This window comes from Petaurus breviceps, unplaced genomic scaffold (genome assembly GCF_028583685.1).
Source record: "Petaurus breviceps papuanus isolate PSGF00001 unplaced genomic scaffold, PetGlider_PUasm1.0 175, whole genome shotgun sequence".
NCBI classification, from domain to species: domain Eukaryota; kingdom Metazoa; phylum Chordata; class Mammalia; order Diprotodontia; family Petauridae; genus Petaurus; species Petaurus breviceps.
The window spans coordinates 59825046-59846198 of record NW_027185764.1 but is presented as its reverse complement, the minus strand read 5'-3'; the positions used below and the strand labels follow the sequence as shown (position 1 = coordinate 59846198).

The window sequence follows — 21153 nt, the reverse complement described above, 5'->3', positions numbered from 1 at the left end:
TTGGAAGTGAAAGCCAGAAACTGAAGGTGATATAAAGTCAAAGCAGTGCAAAGTATCAAATAAACAATTCAATATCAATAAAAAAAATTAGACTCTAGAGGTTTGAGAAGCAAAGAAATTAAAAGCAGGAAAGACAACCCTCCTCCACAAAGAGGAAACATGGAAAATTTCTGATCATCCAAATGCAGGTCAACACAATGGAAACACCAGTTGTATCAACGAAGTAATAGACATAAATGACTAGACGTTACGTCAAGGAAGATGACTGACGTTCTATCTTCTCTGCACAACTAGAAAGCAGCTTCTTCAGAAAGGCCAGATAAGATCCCTAACTATTGACTCACACATTTCACAGCTGCTCATGAATTACTAGCAAAGCACTTTAGTAGCTATCTCTCTAACACAAGCCTGATCCCATTAGTCTGAAAAGAAGGCATTATGTATTGGGGTTTGTGTTTTTTCCCACTTAACAGTATTTTAGTATTTCATTTTTTCCAATTACATGTAAGCATTATATATTTGCTGCTAAATGATGAGAATACTAATGATCCCTCCATATATAGGCCAATAATGTATTATGTCCTCTATATGAAGAAGTCATAGTTTATGTTACTACAAAAATTTATAAACATTTTTTAAAAATACTATATTGGTCAAGGAACAAAGAGTGTGCCAAAAAAGTCCAAAGAGCTGTAAAAAGTAACTCATTGTTCATTTGATGACCATTGAATGAGTCTGAAAACACTGCACTGTTTACATCTTTATTGGTTATTGTGAGGCCTGTGACTTTCTTCAATACTCAGGACTTAGTTAAGAACTACAAATATATAAAATAAATCTAAGAATAATGAGAATGCTTGAGTATTTAATGTCTACATGGAACACTGTCCTTTATTTAAAACATGCCACCAACACAGTAATGTCAGGAAAAATGTATTGATAGGAAATGGCATTTTTCAGGAAGACACAGATTAAGCCTGCTATGGTTCTTGACGTTAAGTCTCTTATCATCACTCTTGAATAGAACTAAATATAACTTTCAAGTCAAAGAAGGAATCATACCAAAAAAAAAAACATACTAATCACTTAATGTACATGGTTGTCATCAAGTTATAGGGCTGTACTGAAAACAAAAATAAGTATCTACTTCATGTCTTGGAAACTTTCTCCAACAATATCAAATGTCATTTGGGCTTGACAAGTATAAAATTCTTAATGTGTTCTAAGGATGATAAGCTGAAGGCTCTGAGTTTAAATCTGGAGGTCAAATTAAACCAAAGGAAAAAGGCAATATTTATAGATACCTTAGTCTTTTATAGTAATGAAGATCAAAGCTATGGCTGAGTATGTCAGGAGACTGACTAGCATCCCAAAGTCTAAGCTTAACAGGAAGAACATAGAGTAATAAACTCTATTAACACAGAGTAATAAGTAACACCTATGCAATACCAATCTTAAGATAAACTTTTGGCTTGGTAAAATGGACAATAAAGTATTCAAAAGGTGTCTGAACAAAAATCCAAGCAATACTAATAAAATATAGGACTCATCATTCCATTGCTGCTATAGAAAGATTAATACCTCCTTGTCAAAAAAGTAGGAAAAGGGTCCATGAATGTCCTCAGAACACATGATAAATACATAAAAATGCTTAGAAATACTAAGACATCACTTTACAGATCAATAGTAAATTCTGACAAGTATATGACATTAAATGTAACTAAAATTAGTTTATCTCTCCCAGGAACCTATGAAATAGTTTAGCAAGAGACCCAACTAAAACAACGTCTTCCTGAGGGCACTTAAGGATAAAAATGGAAATAGGACAACAAACAGAAGAAAAATACAAAAGATGTGCAGAGATTTTTTTTTTGAAAATTACAAACATTCTGATAGTAGGAAAGTCAACAAGACAACAAGCATTTACTTATGCAGCACTTATTACATGTCAGGCCACCCCATTTGGACCATAACACCTTAATCCTGGTTGTGCTTATGAGGAAGTAGAAATGGCACTAAAGTGAATAAAGACACAAAATCATTTGTATCAGATCATCGAATGGACTACTTATGTTGAACTTGTGGGAAGAAATGCACCAGAGTTGTATAGGATGGACATGCATGGATGGATTGTAAACTACATTGCTGAAGGAAACATCCACATCAATGAAATTACAAAACCATTTGAATATTTTGAGTTTGGGATTATAGGTAAGAGTCCCCCAGTATGAAAGGACATGGATGGATTATAATCTGTGCTGTTGGAGAAAGTACCCACATTAATGAGGTCAGAAATCCATTGATGTGTCAAAAGCATTAAGTTAACCTAGAACCAGGGAACTTCAAAATGAAACCCGAGAAAAAGAAAGTATTTTTTATTGAGACACTTTGAGGCGCCCTGGCAGAGTGATACTATTATAGTTCATAAAATCAGTCAGTCAACAAGCATTTATTAAAGACCTACTACACGCCAGGCACTGTGCTAAGTGTTGAGAATACAAAGAAAGTCAAAAGACAGACTGTGCTTTCAAGGAGTTCACAGTCTAAAATAATTGTAAAATTTCGAGCTAAAAATGCTGACTTAGAAATTATCTAGTCTTGAGCAAACTACTTGTTCTCTCTCTTTTGTGTTTTGTTTTGTCCCTTCTTTCTCATTGTTCTCTCCATTGGTTATAACTCTTCTTTACAACTTGACTAATGTTCAATGTGAAGTAGAACCTATATCGGATTGCATGCCGCCATGGGGGAGGAGAGGGGGAGAAAATTTGGAACTCAAGGGATTATGGAACTGAATGTTGTAAACTAAAAGTAAATAAATAAATTTAAAAAAAGAAATTATCTAGTCCTAGTGTCTTGCCCTACTTCAATATTTTGAATGATATCACTTAAATATTAGTCAAGATCATAAGACATCAAGTTGAAGCATGTGAAAGAGGTTCTTTATTGCCTCCCCACCCCAAATGTTCCTAGAAGAGTACTAAACAGGCCATTTGTCTGTTCATCCTCCTGATTCATCACCACTACCAGCCATTCTGTGGCCTGAAGAATCATCTTTATGGGGCTAGGAGTGGGGAGTGTATCAATTGCTCCAAGGACCACCTCATAGTGATATAATAGGTCACATTTATAGGGCACTTCAAGGTTTTATAAAGCACTAATCCTATATTATTTCATTTGATCTTCATTACTATAATTCTAGCAGTGACGGACAGGTATGTAGTAAGCAAGACTCATCTTCCTGAGTTCAAATCTGACCTCAGACATGTAATAGCTGTGTGACCCTGGGCAAGTCACTCAACACAGCCCCATTTGCTCCAATTTCCTCATCTGTAAAATGAACTGGAAGAGGAAATGGCAAACCACTCTATCATCTTCACCAAGAAAACCACAAAATCAGTTCATGAAGAGTCAGATGTGACTGAAACTACTGAACAACTACAACAATATTACTATCCCCATTTTACTGATGAGGAAACTGAGGATCAGAGGAGTCAGGTGACTTGCTCAAGGCCACGGAGCGAGTGGACCCATTTCCATACTCTCTACTTCCCAGGGCTGCCTTACCCTTTTCCTCACGTCATCAGCTCCCCAACCCACATTCCCCCAAACACTGGCCACTCCTTGATGCTTGTCTCTACTCATCCAGACCCCACCCACCCAGTCCCCTCAGGTCATTCATTCCCCATCGCTTGTCTCATGCTATAGTCTGAGCAAGAGAAGCTAGCCCCTATTCTGCCAAAACAACTTTCGTGTCTGCGTGTTCTCCACCTTTGCGGACACACCTATTGCCCTTGTTCTTCTATGGGATGGCCAAAGACAGGCAACACAAGTGAGCCTAATTGGGATTGATATGGGAGATGCTTAGATCATCAGTTTCAAAGCAGAGTACTTCTTTTTTTTCCTATTTTCCTTGGGTGAAGGAGGGAGCTCTGAAAGGAGTTGCCCCTTCTGCTCTATTCACTCTCCCACTTGTGGGAAAGCTTTAAGGAAAGCCTTCCTTTGAGAAAAAAGACAACCTTTCAAAGAAACTGGTTTTCCTCTAAAATGTAGAATGAATCTGATTACACTCCTTTGTGCACCCAAAGATTTCAGTGCCTCTTTTTCACCCTACCAGTCATATAGCAGCAGCTAGGTGGCCCTGTGGCACTGGGCTTGGAATCAAGAAAACTCATCTTCCTGAGTTCAAATCTGGCCTCAGACACTTACCAGCTTGTGTGACTCTAGGCAAGTCACTTAACCCTGCTTGCCTCAGTTTCCTCATCTGTAAAATGAGCTGAAGAAGGAAATGGCAAATCACTCCAGTATCTTTGCCAAGAAAATCCCAAGTAGTGTCGTGAACAGTTGGTTGCAACTGAAATGACCTGACGACAATACCAGGTGTACGAGAAAAATAAAAGGTGGTGGGTGGACTTGGAAAGGAAAGGGGCACCCAGAAATATCAGTCCCCCCAAAGAAAGGAGATTCGAACATTCTCCTATTTAGGGTCTGCTTAGAAGCAGAAGGAAAATTCTCCCACAGTTGTGCTAATTCAGTAAAACATTATAGTATCTATAGATCTAGATCTGGAAAGGAAGTCAGAAACTATTCAGTCCAACCCCCACATTTTACAAATCAAGAAACTGAGGGAATTAACAGAACAGAATCCTGGAATATTAGAACCAGGAGAGACCTTAAATATCATCTCATTTAAACCCATCAGTCCAGAGAGAGGAACCTGAGGCCCAGAGTAAGGAAGTGACTTACCCAAAGTCACATAGCAGGGAAATGATTTACTGAAGGTCATATAGCAAATTAGGGGCAGAACCAGGATTATCATCTAGCTTTCATGACTGTGCTAAGACCTTGAAGGCTACAACAGCTGCATCATTGACATAGGAGACCTACTTCCCCTAAACCCTTTAAACCTGCACTAAAAATAAGGGGGTGGGGGGGGGGGGGGGGCAGCTAGGTGGCTCAGCAGATAGAGAACCAGCCTGGAGTGAAGAGGACCTGAGTTAAAATTTGGCCTTGGACACTTGACACCAGTGACCCTGGGTGAGTCCAACTTAGCCCACTTGCCTTGAAAAAATAAATGATTGCACTTATTTAAGGACAGATTTCTCACCTGGATCTGATCTGCATGGGAAAATCACAAAAGACAATGAAGACTGAGACAGAGAGCCAGAGGGAGGAGGATAGACTTTGCCAGCTGCATCCTTCCCTTTTCCTTCAGGTTAATTGCCACCCAGGTAGCAGCTGCATTATAAAGCACTGGAATTTGTTTCTTTTATAAGGTGCGGAGGGACATGGGACCAGAATTGCTAGCTCCACCAGGGGATTTATGTCATATCTATCCAGGCGATCAACCAATTATTTATGAAGCAAAATGCAGGCTATTCTACTTCTACCTGCTGGACCACTGGGGAAGGCAGCAATGGTCCCAAGAGTTTCACCCCAGATGCCTCTCGAGGGTCTTCAGATGTAGACAGAAGAGGGGAGGCTAGGTAGCGCAGTGAGTAGAGCACGGCCCTGGAGTCCAGAGGACCTGAGTTCAAATCCAGCCTCAGACACTTAACACAAAGCTGTGTGACCTTGGGCAAGTCATTTAACCCCAACTGCCCTACCAGGTCAGTGCGCATCTTCCTGACCGGGCTGCCAGCTGGAGCGGGACAGCAGCGGGACCAAGCCGTGTGTGCCCCGAGCTCCGCTCGCTCTGAGCTAATGGGCGCTTTAGACGCTACGCGGTGCTCTAGCGCTCTCTTGTGTCTCCTTTGTAATCTCGCAGCGACGTCTTCCCGAGCCCGAAGTTCAGCATTCTGGTTATCCTCACCAGACCCCAAACCCTGGTCACAGACTGCGCCTTCACGGCTGCCAGCCCTCTCACAAAAGCGTGCCTTTGTCACAAGGGGGACCAGAGGAGAGGGATCATGCCCAGGACAACAGGCACAACTCAGACATTTCCCTACTCTGCCTTTGAGCATCTTGTGTGCTGGAGAATTTCCCTTCAGATACAGACTGACCTCCCCAGATGTGTCCCTTACAACCTATGCTCTCCTTCCCACGCTCTACGGTCTAATCAGATTGGCCTCTGATCCTCACACGCATCAGCCTCTTTCCAGCTTTGCACTGGCCACCCCACACCTGGAATGCACATCTCTTCCTATCACCGGCTTCACTAGAGACACCCAGCTCAAGCACCAACTTCTGACTGAAGCCTTTCCTGAACCCTCCAGCTATTAATGCCCTCCCTCCCAAAGACCTTATATTTAAAGTACTTTATATATGTTTATATTTATTCACTTTATATCTGTGCTGTATATATTTATATATGTATTTGTTATCTCCCCCATTAGAATGTAAGCAAGTAGGGGTGGCTAGGTGGCGCAGTGAATAGAGCACTGGCCCTGGAGTCAGGAGGACCTGAGTTCAAATCCGGCCTCTGACACTTAAGATAGCTATATGATCTTGGGCAAGTCACTTAACCTCAATTGCCCTACCTTCCCCCTCAAAATAGAAAAGAAGAATGTAAGCAAGTAGGGATTGTTTCATTCTATCTCCTTCTATCCTCTTAGCACAGTGATTGACATATAATAGGCAATTTACTAGGGCAGCTAGGTGGTGAAGTGACTCATCTTCCTGAGTTCAAATCTGGCCTGACACTTACTAACTGGTGACCCTGGGCAAGTCACCTACCCTTGTTTGTCTCCCTTTCCTCATCTATAAAACAAATTGTAGAAGGAAATAACAAACCACTCTTTGCCAAGAACACCCAAATGGGGTCATGAAGAGTCAAACACAACTAAAACAACTGAACAACAAAGCAATTAATGAATGAATGCTTGTTGATTGATTGATTCCAAAGCCTGTTGAAACCCAGCTAAGCCAGATCATCCTGAGCACATTTATAAATAAAACTGGAAGGAGTTATCTATAAACAAAAAGATGCAAAAAAAAAAGGAACAGGTTTATTAGCATTTCCATAGTATTCATCCTTGATGAATAGTGAAACTATCACATTTCAACTCTACCATCTCTGTTCTATCTGGAAGGAAAATGACATTTGAAAAGATAAAATCAGGAAGAATAACTTGAAACATTAATACTTTAATGGGCCCACTGTTTCACTGGTATGGGTGCACCCTCCATTAGTTCAGATCACAATTCATCCATTCCTTCTTGTCCTGTGTTATTCTTGTCTGTGTCTTTCCATAAATCTTCCATAGAGCGTCTATCCAAGATACCAAATGGAAGTCTTCCTCAGGAGCTTTTTATATTTTGTAGACACCATGATAGCATTTGAGCTTTCCCTATGCTGTTCCTCACTCTTGCTCATGACCTACGCACTCCTTTGCAATTCATACTTGTCTTTGGTAACATCTTTTTGCCATTTCTTTTACACGTCATTATTGGTATTATGTCTTAGCTTATTTGTAACCACCACGTGTCTCTTCATTGCCCTTTGGGACACTTGCAATGTGACCCATGATGAAATATCTGCTTAGGAGATTTTAATGTATTTGTGACATCATCTTTAGCATTGCAGATTGCAAACCAAGCACATTTTCTCATACTGCCTGACTCTCATCCACCTCTTTTCATAATTCCTTCACAGGAATTCTACCCAATGCATTATTGACGTAGACATTTGACATTCTAGATTTGTTGGCATTTCACGAATATCAGTGGTGCATAAGACCTGTCCACCAATTATCCTTCACTTTCCCTTCATGATTGTCCTACCTCCTTATTCAGTCATACATCTCTCTGATGAAAACATTTGTGCTGTTTCCCCTGTGCAATTTATCATGAGTAATAAACATGTTGTTGCTTCCTACTTGAACTAATTATTCTTGCCAATGAGTTTGCTCAGCTCCATTGTTTTTATAACACTGACTGCAAGTGTTGTATTCGTTCTAAATGCAATGTCCTGGGTGGAAGTCCTGATTGCTCCACCCTAGTTCTATCTCTGCTTCCTTTGGTTTCACAGCACTGGCCCCCAGGCAAAAGAACTTCCAAGAGTGACTACTCCTAAGTTCCAGTTATAGCAAACCAAGGCTAACCTGAAAAGATGATCATGAGAGCATCACTTTGGTATGCTTAGGCCCTGGGACTTTGTTAAGGATGGTAAGCAAAGAAAAGATTAACACTCATATAGATGCCCCAAAGGGTTGCTCTAACCCAGAAGGCAGCCAAGCCTATCCCAGGTGGTCTGTAGAGGGACCCAAACTTGGAAGCACTTTCCTATGGCACAGACAGGATCAGCTGTGATATAATCTGGAAACGTATGACCTGGAATCATTTGGCATGGCCCCCTTCATGGGCGTCTTTCAACTTTCCTGCCCAAGTCCAAAGTGTCGCCCACTGGGGCCCACAACTTCAGTTCAAATTGTGTCACCTTTGGAGGAGGAAGTGAGATCTCCCCCCAGAACAGAATTCCTGGCTCTGGAGATCATCATCATACCAGAGGTCAGAAAAGGCCCAGAGAGGTACATTATTCAACAGCTTCACCCATTTAAGTCCATCCAAGCAGCCCTAGAGGCTCAGATCTGTGTCTGATGCATGTTGTTCTGTTCACCATCCCCAGAATGTAACCAGGTCTAGTCCAAGGTCAGACAACTCTGACCCTGCTTTTTTGTGGTGTCCTCCACTCCACTGTGTACCTGGGGGCTGAGGGGTCTGTGTTTCGTCACCACTTCACTTTTCTTGACTGACTCAGGTAAGCCACAGGGAGCTATGGAAGGTTGACATAACAACTGAGAAGCATTCCTGCTCTCTGGTCTCCCACTCACTGTACCTCGGACCTTGCCACAAGCTACTGCAGGAGATTCTATGGTTCCTTCTGTCTTTTTTCCTGAAGCTGTGTGCCTGTCTTCTCCTCCTCCTTCATTAAGCTCACCCCTTCTACCTGAGGTAACAATTCTAGCACCTTCTGCTTGCAAACTCTAGTTTACTGAGGTGCATAGAAAGGGCTCAAAGCTCTGGATGACCCGAAGGAGTGGCCATACCATTTCCTGACTGTCTCCATCACTTCACTGGTCTCTAGGTTTTCCCCTTACTTGCAGGTGAAGCTGTCGCTCTTGCTCTTGTGGATCACCCAAGGTTCCTCCTTGTTTCTGACTCCTTGGTAGGTCTCTAGTATCTGTCTGTAGCACTACCATTTGTTCCACGAGAAGTTTCACATCTGTGTCCCACCCACAGAGCTCCACAGCTTTCTCCATCTCCTGCCAGGCTAGCAGCAGTTTATCTGACATGATCTCAGACTTGGTCTACTCACTGTATTTCTTCAGGTCAATATGGATGCTGGTTTTAAAGAAATCTAGTTGAGCCCTGAATGCCACTAAAGCTCTTCACCTTGGAGATGATGAAATCCTAATAAAACTGCCCCTAAGCCCCAATATTCTAACTTCATTATAGGCCTGGCCCTACTGAACAGCAGGCCCACTGCACCTATCTAGCCCCAGTCCCCCCCCCCTGACCCTGCAATGTCCTAACTTCTTTGTATATGCCTCACTGTTCACTGGAACAACACGTGTGTCCCTGAACTCTTAGTTCCCACAGAAACAGCAGGTGTGTCCATATGATGGGAACCTAGCTGGTCACTGCCCCCAGACCCATTCCCACAGAAACAGGTGTATTCTTGTATTCAATCATAATCACATCATCTGTCTAGCCCAAGACAGGACCACAATAGCTAGCCAGCTGGTGGGAAGAATGACCAGAATGTTTAACCACCGAACTATAGATGGGTCCCCTCCTCCATCACCTCATCCCTTAACAAACGCCTCCTTTATTACCTAATCCCTTAACAAACTCCTCCTGCCTTTTTAATATTAATGATATTCCTTTATTCTATGTAAATTTCTGTTGTGTAATTGCATCTTTACCCTATAAAAATCCATCTTGGTTTCTCTAAAGCTGCTGGTTCCTCTTGGAACTTAGCCCGCTTCATGAGAGGTATCAATCTCAATAAATGCCTATACTCGGATTAGAGGTGGTCTGAATGAATTCTTTAAGACAGTTCCACCACAGCACATCATGAAACTGCAGCAGTTTTGGGTGGGCAGAGCTCCCACCTCAGCAGTTTTTGGTGTCCCTGGGTTTAAACCGCAACAGAGAGGCTGCTGTTATTGCAAAGGAGGCTCATCATATCTGCTCCATAGTCTTCCTCTAGGGTCAGTATCATGTGCTACACCTGACCCCACACTATCCTCAGCTGGTAAAAGGGATATTCTGCTTGGACTCTTGAACTATTTGTAGTTCCTTGAACATGATACTTTATCTCCCACCTCCATGCCTTTGTGCTGGCTGTGCCCCATGCCTAAAATATTCTTTCATCATCCCTGACTCCCTCTTCCAACTTCCCCACTATCATTCCCACTGTCTCTTTTATATCTATGTGCTGGTTCCTTCAGTGCTACCTACAAATGCACCCAAGTCTCCCACATCCTTAAAAACTCTTCTTGGGCGGCTAGGTGGCACAGTGAGTAAAGCGCCGGCCCCGGAGTCAGGAGGACCTGAGTTCAATTCCAGCCTCAGACATTTAACACCCACACAAAAAAACTAGCCGTGTAACCTTGGGCAAGTTATTTAACCCCAATTGCCCTCCAAAAGGCAAACAAAACAAAACAAAAACCTTCTGGATTTCAACATTCTAACTAGTTATCATGTCATATCTCTCAGCTAAACTTTTCAAAATAGCTCTCTACACTCAGCGACTACACTACTATTTTCTCTCCTCTCATTTCCTCCTTAAGCCACTCCCTGAAGGGAGCCAAAACATCTGATCCAGGAATCAGGCTGGTCCTAGATAAGTTAGCTCTGGGTTTTTACTGTGGCCAGTCCAAAGTGACCAGTCCTGGTTTTTCCCTTGAGAAGTAGCTGTAAATCAGAGCCTTTCTGATATCTTGTGATTCAGGGAGGTGCCCTGTTCTGGGATTACTGCCAGAAGGTGTTAAGCTCTCCATACATTCTTAGATACTATTCATATGGCTTGGAAATCATCAAAGGACATGATAATCGTCAAGGTCTAAATTGGCATCACCATCTGGCATCTTGAAACTGAACAAAGAGTATTAGAAAACAAAGTGACCCATAATTACCTTCTTTGTTTCATTACTCTATAAAAACCATGCTCATGGTATCAATAAATGGATTGCTTGACAATCATGCCTGGACTACGATTACACATTATACTTTCACGGGCTAGTGTGTCAGTTTAGAGCTGGCTTAAGAAACCACTCAAGGGGTGGCTAGGTGGCGCAGTTAATAGAGCACCAGCCCTGGAGTCAGAAGGACTTGAGTTCAAATTTGACCTCTGACACTTAACACAAAAACTAGCTGTGTGACCTTGGGCAAGTCACTTAACCCCAATTGCCCTCCAAAAAGAAGAAAAAAAGAAACCGTTCAAGTTATCTCTACAGCCCCCTATTTCTGACCTAGTCAGTCACCTGAAACTGCTCTTTACAAAGTTTCCAGTGATTTAGAAACTGATAAATCTTCTGGCCTCTTCTCAATCCCCATCCTGCTTGACCATTCTTCAGCATTTGATGTTGTTAACTACCTTCTCCTATTGAATCTTTCTTCTCCGGATTTTTGTAATATTGTTCTCTCCTGGTCTTCTTCTTATATCTTCTAACCACACATTCTCAGGTTCCTTTGTATATGCATCATCTTCATCATACCCACTAACTGTGAGTATCTCTCAATGCTCTGTCCTGGGCCTTCTCCTCTGACATGGTGCTCCTATTTCTGTGCACCTGAATCTTATCTATCTATCTATCTATCTATCTATCTATCTATCTATCTATCTATCTATCTATCTATCTATCTGTCTGTCTGTCTGTCTGTCTGTCTGTCTGTCTGTCTGTCTGTCTGTCTGTCTGTCTGTCTGTCTGTCTGTCTATCTGTCTGTCTACCTATCTAATCTATTTATCTACCCTTGGGGTGGCTAGGTAGCCCAGTGAATAGAGTACTGGACCTGAAGTCAGAAAGACAAGAGTTCAAATTTGACCTCAGACACTTACTAGATGTGTGACCCTGAGCCAGTCACTTAACCCCTACCTAAAATCAGAGAAGGAAATGGCAAATGACTACAGTATCTTTGTCAAGAAAACCCTATAGACAATTGGTTCACAGAGTCACAAAGAATTGGCCATGAATGAATGACCAAACAACAAAAATCTAGCAACCCTGAAGTTTTCTGAGCTTCAGCTCTATTACAAACTGCCTACTGGACATTTCAAATGGTATACTCTCAGGCATCTCAAACTCAACACATTCAAAATGAAACTCAGTCTTTACCCCCCCAAAAATTCCACTTGTCTTCCCAACTTCCCTTTTACTATCAGGGGTACTACCATCTTTCCAAGTTCACAAATTTGCTGCTGTCTTCAGCCCTTCACTCTGATGCACCCCATGTGTCCATCCCATCCAATGATTTGCCAAATCTTGACACTTCTATCTCCACAACATTTCTGGCACACCTATCCTCCTTTCCTCTTGCTTGGCCACCACCTTAATTGAAGTCTTTATCATCTCCCCTGTAGACTATCACCTCCTAATTGCTCCCTACCTCAAGCTTCTCCCCAGTCCATCCTCCACACAGCTGCCAAAATGATTCTCCTGAATGACAGGTCCAACGATATCATCTTCCTACTCAAGAAACTCCAGTGGCTCCCTATTACCCCTAAAATCAAATAAAAATTCCTATGCTCAGTATTTAAAGATCTTTGGCACTTCCAATTAAGATAATGACATGAATGTTCTTAGAGGAATTCAGCTCTCTCATGTAAGCCCCAACAAATATTTGAAAATGATTTCAGAAAGATTAATGATAAAACCTAAAAGTAAGAAAAGTGATAAGCTCCTTTACCCAGTTGAGAATTACACCAAAAAAGAGGCAGGTAGAATGGGGGTGGGAAGGTAATATGAATACATACAAGCCCAGTAAATGACAGACCTAGGGAGAGTTTGCTTAAAAAGCTATGCAAACTCAGGGAAACCAAACAGAAGTCAAGAGAGCCATTCCAGGAAATGTTACTGGATGGAAAGTAAACAGGTTGGCTAGTAAAGGCAGAGATGGGAGTCCATAGGGAAGCAGTACCAGATCTTACAAACCCACCTAAAACTATCCAGTCAGCACTCTGTGTATAGAAGGGGGAGAGAGGTCCATTAACCACCTCAAGCTCCAGTAATTAGAGGTTCAAAGCTAAAACCCTACCATGGCCTATCAAAAACTAAATCGGGACAGAACCAGCTCCCATAGATAACTGCACAGGGAGATAGAACTCAGTCATATTTGCTTTAGAGGAGCCTCAGAGAGCCACAGAATGGGACAGGGTCAACTCAGCACCTGGATACCGATGCCATGAGGCATATGCAGGAGGTCTGACAGCACAGTGATCTCCAACATCCACCTGGAGCCTGTTAGGGCCACAGAAGGTGAAGGAAACAATTCCTGATTAAAGATTATGCAAGAAGAAGACAGAGTCTAGCCAAGGTCAGAATCTACCACGGACCACCTGGAGATTAAGTTAAAAGTCAGAAATTTCAGCAGATGGTAAAGTCCAATACTAGGCACTCCCTTCTGGATCAGCATTGGCAGCAACACCCAGACTACAAAGGAGTCAATCAATAAATAAATATTTACTAAGTACCTACTATGTGCTAAGCACTATGTTAAATGCTAAAGTTAGACCCAAAGAAGGTCAACTCAACCCATCCCAGAGGGCTGGAGGAGAAAGGTCTGAGAATAAACTGCCTAAGAACTGAGGCTGAACATGTGAGTAAACAAAAGAAAACACCAAACAGAAGAATAAATACCAAGCCTTAAGAAAACTTCAAGAAATAAACCCAGAAAAAGAGAAAAACCTTATAACTTCTTTTTAAAAATTCTATTCTATTTTATTTTCAGTTTCAAATTCTCTCCCTCTCCAACCTCCTCCACCCATTGAGAAGGCAAGAAATAAAATAAACATTACACATACAAAGTCATGAAAAAAACATTTTTCCTTATACGTGTTCCAAGAGGTGGGAAAAAAAAAAAAACAAGAAAAGAAAGAAAAAAAAATGCTTCATTCTGCACCTGAGTCTTAACCCCACAACTTCCATAAGAAGAATCTCAAACTAAAAAATGACTTGGCACAAGGACTATAAGAGCAAGTAGAAGAAGTCAAACAAGAGATCAAAATAAAATGAGAAGTTAAGTGAAAGTTCAGGAAGAAAAATTTGAAAGGAGAACAAATATTTATTAAGCATCTCTAATATGATAAGCTCCAAAGGATATTCAAAAGAAATGTGTGGTCTAGTGGAAAAAATGCTGCCTTTGTAATTACTGGAGATGAGTTCAAGTCCTGACTACCTATGTAACCTTAGAAAGTGACTCTCTAGGCCTCAGTTTATATTTAAAAATTAAGCAACTGAGCTAGATAAACACTAAGGTCATTTCTGTATCAATGATCCTATGGACTGCATTATGATTTAAGTGAAGAATAAAAAAATTCTTTAAAGACTTAAGTAACAATGGCAGGGAGAGTAACTGTACCAGAGAAGCCATTTTTAAAGTGTCTTGGTCACAAGGGCCATAAAAGTGGCCATTATAAATGAAAATAAAAATGAAATTACAAGTGAAATTAGAGATAAATGGAGAAAATGGAAAGGAAAATAAATAAATTAAAATAGAAAACAGAAACTCTTACCAAGTAGTAGATTCTTTAAAAAACTGAATGAGAAAAAACAAAACAAAAAGAAAAAAACTTTAATGACTTCATGAGACAATAAGAAATATTAGGGGTGGCCAGGTAGCACAGCGAGTAAGAGTACCGGCTCCAGTGTCGGGAAGACCTGGGGATTGAATCTGGGCTCCAACACTTAGCACCCACCCAGAAACACCTGGCTGTGTAACCTTGAGCAAGTTACTTAACCCCAATTGCTTAGGGGCGGCCAGGTGGCTCAGCGAGTAAGAGCACGGGCTCCAGTGTCGGGATGACCTGGGGATCAAATCTGGGCTCAGATACTCAGCACCACACCCAGAAATAACTGGCCGTGTAACCTTGAGCTCAAGTTACTTAACCCCGATTGTTTTAAAAAAAAAAGAAATATTAGAATAGAGTGAAAAGATTTTTAAAATAAAAAGGAAGGTATATACTACCAAAAAGCAATTGTGTTCTACTGTGTACATAATGAATACTCTTATTCTGGTATTTAAGTTGAGAATAAAAAATTAAATTAAAAAGACAGAAAAAAAGAAACACTAGCATAGTCAAGGTAAATCTAGAAAGGTAAATACATTTGAGTGATTGGAAGGGATTCAATAATGATAAAGTGTTTATATTCTAATAGTGGGAGAAGAGAATTTCAGAATCCTAATGCCTTCAAAGATCATAGAGGGAATGAAATAAGACAAATACAGGGATTAGGTATGGTTTTGTTATGTTGTGTTGGTTTTAAGAGAGGAAAGAAAAATAAGATCAACATCAAAACTTTTGTATGAATATGTTTATTAAGTATAAGAACAGGTTTTTTACTTTTCTTTTTTGGGGGGAATGGGGAGAGTGTGGGAGTTTTGATAACGAGTGAAAAAAAGGAAGAAAAGAAAGAAAAGTAGCAATGAATCATTTTAAAAATCAGCAGAAAACATAAAGTTCTGAAGAGTTACAGGCAATCAAAACAGTTTTGGAACTTCATTGTTAAATTTGAATTATTATTATTATTTTAAATGGTACGGATTGGAAAAAAATCAAACAGTACATTACAGAAGCTGACAGTTTCATATATAATCCCTTTCTTGTTTGTGTTCATTTTGCATATATCGTGTGCATGCATGTGTGTGTGCGTGTGTGTGCATGTGCGTGTGTGTGTGTGTGTGTGTGTGGTATCTCCTCTGTGAAAATGGAAGATCCTTGAGGTAAGTAACTATTATTTCCCGTTTGTCTTTTTATCTAGAGCTTAGCGCAGTGCCTGGCACCTAGTAAATATTTAATAAATGCTAGTTGACTAATTGCTTGATGAACATAACAATAGATGGAGAAAAGCATTCAATAAAATACAGCAATCATTTGTCTCGCTTCTCAGAAGAAGTGGGGAACAATGGGTATGGAATATTATGGATGCTGCTACGTTGGTTAGTTTTCCTGAATGACTTTTTTCTCCTTTTGCTTTCCTTGTTACAAGGAAAGTTTTTCTGGGTAGGATAAGGATAACCAGGACACGTATTCAGGAATAAACCAAAATATATAAGTAATATTTAAATATATTAATCTTAATTATTTAAATATTTAATTAATATTTAAATATATCTAAAATAAAATATAGCATCCATTCACAACACAAAACATTTAGAATAGGAACAGAGGTATTTTTCTTTGATACAATATGAAGATCCATTATTCTTTTTTTTTTTTGGAGAGCAATTGGGGTTAAGTGATTTGTCCAAAGACACACAGCTAGTAAGTTTGTCAAGTGTCTAAGGCTGGATTTGAACTCACATCCTCCTGACTCCAGGGCTGGCGCTCTATTCACTGCGCCACCTAGCCTCCCCCATTATTCTTAACAAAAGAAAATTGAAAAAACAGATGACTTCAGCAAATTTATAGTATTCAAGGTAAACACAAATTATCTGTATTTTTATGTACTACCAATTAAACTTAAGGACAAAATTTTTTAAAAGAAATCCCATCTATAATGAAAAGCAATAATTAAATATTTGGGAATTAACTTAGACACTCCTGTGATCAATTAACAAAGATAACCATAAAATCAAACTGCCAGAAATAAGGAAAGATCTAAATAACTGAATAGAAATTCAGTTTTCATTGATGAATTATATCAACATGGCAAAAATGCCAATTATCTCTAAATTTATAGATCTGATTCAATAAAGATTTCTAAAATAGGACAAAAGCATAGCAAAATGTATGTGGAAAAACAAAAGGATAAGAATAGTACAGGTTAAGTTAAAAATTATAAAAGATGATGATTGCCTTTCTAGATTTTGTTTTCTCTGCTAGACTTTAAAACCTGTTATGGAACAGTTTACTTCAAGACTATCCAGTATTGGGCAAAACATTTTAGAAAAACAAACCAAAAAAATAGACTCTAAATCCAAGAAACAAACAAAAAATATAGATAAAAAATCAATATTTAATGAACCTATAGACAATAACAACTGGCAGGCAGATTCATTATTTAAGAAATGTTGTTGAGAAAACTTGCTAGTAATATGGAAAAAATATATCTTCACCTTATAATATAATCACAATAAATCACAGCTAGATCATAGAACTAAATATAAGAAACCAAATTAATCAAAAAGTTGCAAGAGATTTCCATTTAGGAGCCTGGCTCTCTAACCTACATTCCAGGAAATATATGAAAAGGATTCAAGCTTCCACAAGACTAGCAAAGCAGCATGCCCATGGAGATTCCCTGCATACCAGTCACAGGCCTAGCAAAGGCTCCATGCCCCACAGAGAAGTTACACCAAATGGTTGTGGATCCAATGAGAGTAGCACAATGACATCACCAGAAAACATTGGTGGTCTTGCAGCAGAGGTGTGAGTGATGTCTCTGGGCTTATTCCCCAGGTGGGTTTCCTGAGGTATGATTCCTATGTGTGTTTATTCTGTGAAATGATGGTATAGGTATTTGAGCCTAGGGGTCATAGGAGCCTCTGGAATTTATGAACTGGAAGATGACATGGGTAGACCTCAACTTTTGGAAAATTACTGTAGCAACTCCATGGAGGGTAAATCAGAGGAGTAGATACTTGAGACAGGGAGACCAATTAGAAGACTATTATAATAGGCTAGGTGTGAGGTGATAAGTTTCTGAACTAGGGTGGTAGCTGTGTGTGGAGAAAAGCAGCATGTAAGAGATAATGGAGGGGCAGCTAAGTGGTTCACTGGCCCTGGAATCAGGAGGACCTGGGTTCAAATCTGACCTCAGACACTTAACCCTTACTAGCTGTGTGACCTTGGACAAGTCACTTAACCCCAATTGCCTTGGCTTCCACCCTCCAAAAAGCAAAAATAAATAAATAAATAGATAGATAAGAGAGAGATAATGGAGAAATAGAAATAGCAGGATTGAGAAAGACCTAGCTTAAGCACCAACTTCTGCATAATGATCTTGTCCCTCAGCTTCTGGTGTCTTCCCTGTCCACCTCCCCATATTTTTTCATATATATATATATATATATATGTTATGCCTCCCATTCCCCCATAGCACATAAGCTCCTCGGGATCAGGGACAATTTTGCTTCTGCCTTTGTATCCTCAGTACCTAAGACAATGCCCAGTACATAGTGGGTATTTTCTTGATTGATTTCACATTCATGAGAAATTTAAAATAAGGTAAAATAAAATTCAAATATTTTTAAAAATACCTTTATATTTTAAATACCTTTACATTAAAATACATATTTTCTTAAATACGTTCTCACGCCTTCAAGCATCGTGGGGAGAATTAAATTTTTCTTGAAATAGACTCTACTATATATATATTTGTTATATATTTGGAATATATATTTGTTCCTACAGACCTAAATAATGAAATACATAGGCCTGTGGGTTGGGAAAACTGAGTTGTAGTCCCAAGTCTGACCTTAATTTAGTTTGTGACTTTAGGAATGTCTTTCCCTCTCTTTCAACCTCATTTTATCTTCTGGGAATTGAAGGGGTTGGAATACATGGTCTCTAAAGGTCCTTTATCACTCAAGAATACCTTAGCTATTACTTCAGAGAATTTCTGAGTTGGAAAGAACCTCAAAAACCATCTAGTCTAATCCATAAATGCAAAAATAAATCCGCTCTACAAAATACCCAAGTGGTTGGGTCTTTGCTTAAAGTCCTCAGCTGAATGGGGACCCATTATCACTCAGGACAAACCATTCTAGTTTTGAACAGCTCTGGTTGTTAGGAAGCTTTTCCTGAAGTCAAGCCATTGTTCCTAGTTCTGCCTTCTGCAGATAAGGCTAAATTAATATCTCTTACACTGGGCAGTTTTTCAAAGAGTTGAAGAATCCTTTGTGCTTAGTCCCAATCTCCACCCCCAGTCTTTTTCCCATCCAAGGCTGTACATGCCCACATCCTTTAACATCTACAAATCCCAATTTCTAAGTTTATGACAATCTTGTGATTCAAGATGACTTCTCTCCTTCAGGTGGATGACTCCCAGACTGCAAGATCTTCCTTCCTCTCACTTTAGATCACAAACAACCCAAGCAGCAGCTCCCCATGTACCCAGTCCTTTCACAGGCCAGGGCTACTCACAGAGATCTTGGTGAAAACAGACAGCAGCAGTGACAAGATGGACAAGAACATGCGTATCCTGGACCTTCCATATCTCTTCTGAAGGTACTCGGGCAAGGTGACAATCTGGGGTGGGGAACATACATAAAGTTAGCGTGAAATCCAAACTCTGGCCCTCATATCTTCCCATTCCAACCTTCAGTGATTTCTGACTGCCTTCAGCACTTACAGATCCACTGACACTTAACTGGTACTGGGTTTTGTTTTGTTTTATTTTGTTTGAGATTGGGTCTCCTTATCTCACCCAGACTGGAAGTACCTCGGCCACTCACAAGCCAATCCCAATACTGATCAGTATGGAGGCTGGAGTGTTCTCTAGTTTCCTCTCCTTAGGGGGAACTCAAGAGATCCACCAGCTCCAGCCTCCCCAGCGGTGGAGGCTACAGGCAAACACCACCATGCCCAGCCCCTGTACTCTTCTTCTCAAGAGTCTAAGCCTACCAGATCCTCTCTGGTGAAGCCCAGCTGCTGAGAGCCTGCCTAAGTCATGAAGGGTTAGCCCCAAACGAAAACATTATGTTGGGGAAAGTCTCAATCACTGAGACTTAATCAAAAGTTGGTTTTTGTCATCTTAATAATGTGCCATATGTTCTTATAACTTATATGTATCATTGATATCATATGGCTTGTCTTCTCAATGTGTGGGGAAGGGGATGGTGGGAGGGAGAAAACTGGGAACTGAAAATTTGAAAAATGAGCACTAAAATAAAGTATAATCATTTCTTTAAAAAGCATGCCAGTGGTTATGTCCATACCCTCCATGAGGAGAGGCTTTCAACAATTCTAAGTAAAGGTTCATCTAAGTAAAGGTCTTCTAGTCCAGTCTGCCCATTTTAGAAATGAGGAAATTGACTCCCTTCTAAGCAAGGGGAAGAGACTTGCCCAAGGTCACAGCAGAGCTGGGATCTGAACCCAGGTCCTGTGATTATAAATCTAGTGCTCTTTGGTTATTGATGAATTAATAATTTCAGTTACCTCCTCAATCTCTATTTAGTCTTGAAAGATATAGTAAAAGCAGACATTTTACAGTTAAGTTTTGCCTGTGAAGATTAAAATAAGAGTAGTTTGAAGTAGGGGAAATTATGAATTATTAATAGCTACAGTATTTATATAAAATCTTCAGGTTTGCAAAGAACTTAACAAATATCTCATTTTGTCTTCACAACAACCCTGGGCAGTAAGTACTGGTATTATCCCCATTTTACAGAAAAGGAAACTGAGGCACAGAGACATCAAATGATTTGCCCAAAATTACATCTCTGTTAAGTGTCTCAGGCCAGATTTGAGCCCAGGTCTTTCTGACTAGCACTTATCTACTTTCACCATTTAAAAATAGAGTTGTATGGACAAGACAGAACCAGCATAGTGCTAGAGAAGGCACACCAGATCTGGAATCGGAAAATCTCAGACTCCCTGTTGTATATGACTCAGATTAGTTTAGTTAACCTCTCTGAGTCGTAGTTTCTTCACCTGCAAAATGAGGCTACTTCTACTTCTTATCTCACAGGGCTGTTGTGAGGAGAGTACTTCAGTTGCTATAAATTGCTAAGTTCCTTGTGATGATCCTGTGATTCATTTTAAGCAATGCTCAGTAGAGGTACTGCAGGGACCCACTTCATCTTGGAGGGAAATGGAGAGAGGGAGGGATCTATGAATTCACTGGTATATTCCCAGGGGGGAAACTTCCCTCTACCAATGCAGATCAATAACTGTTCATCTCAGAGAGCCATATGGGGCTCTTAGAAGCTATAACTTGCCCAGAGTCACATAGTTAGTATGTATCAGGGATGAGACCGGAATCCAAGTCTTTCTTGATGATGGATAGATAGATAGATAGATAGATAGATAGATAGATAGATAGATAGAT

The 21153-nt window shown here is 40.2% G+C and overlaps 1 protein-coding gene and 1 pseudogene across 1 annotated transcript in view; both read right to left on the bottom strand.

Annotated features, from left to right (window-relative positions):
- SLC5A10 (solute carrier family 5 member 10) overlaps window positions 1–21153 on the bottom strand; it is a 182307-nt gene that overhangs the window by 151322 nt on the left and 9832 nt on the right. Inside the window, exon 5 of the mRNA XM_069085195.1 lies at window positions 19248–19352. Within this exon, the coding sequence (XP_068941296.1) occupies window positions 19248–19352 (105 nt within the window). The remainder of the gene's footprint in view (window positions 1–19247; window positions 19353–21153) is intronic.
- Window positions 8577–9928, bottom strand: LOC138158978 (inhibitor of nuclear factor kappa-B kinase subunit beta pseudogene; annotated as a pseudogene).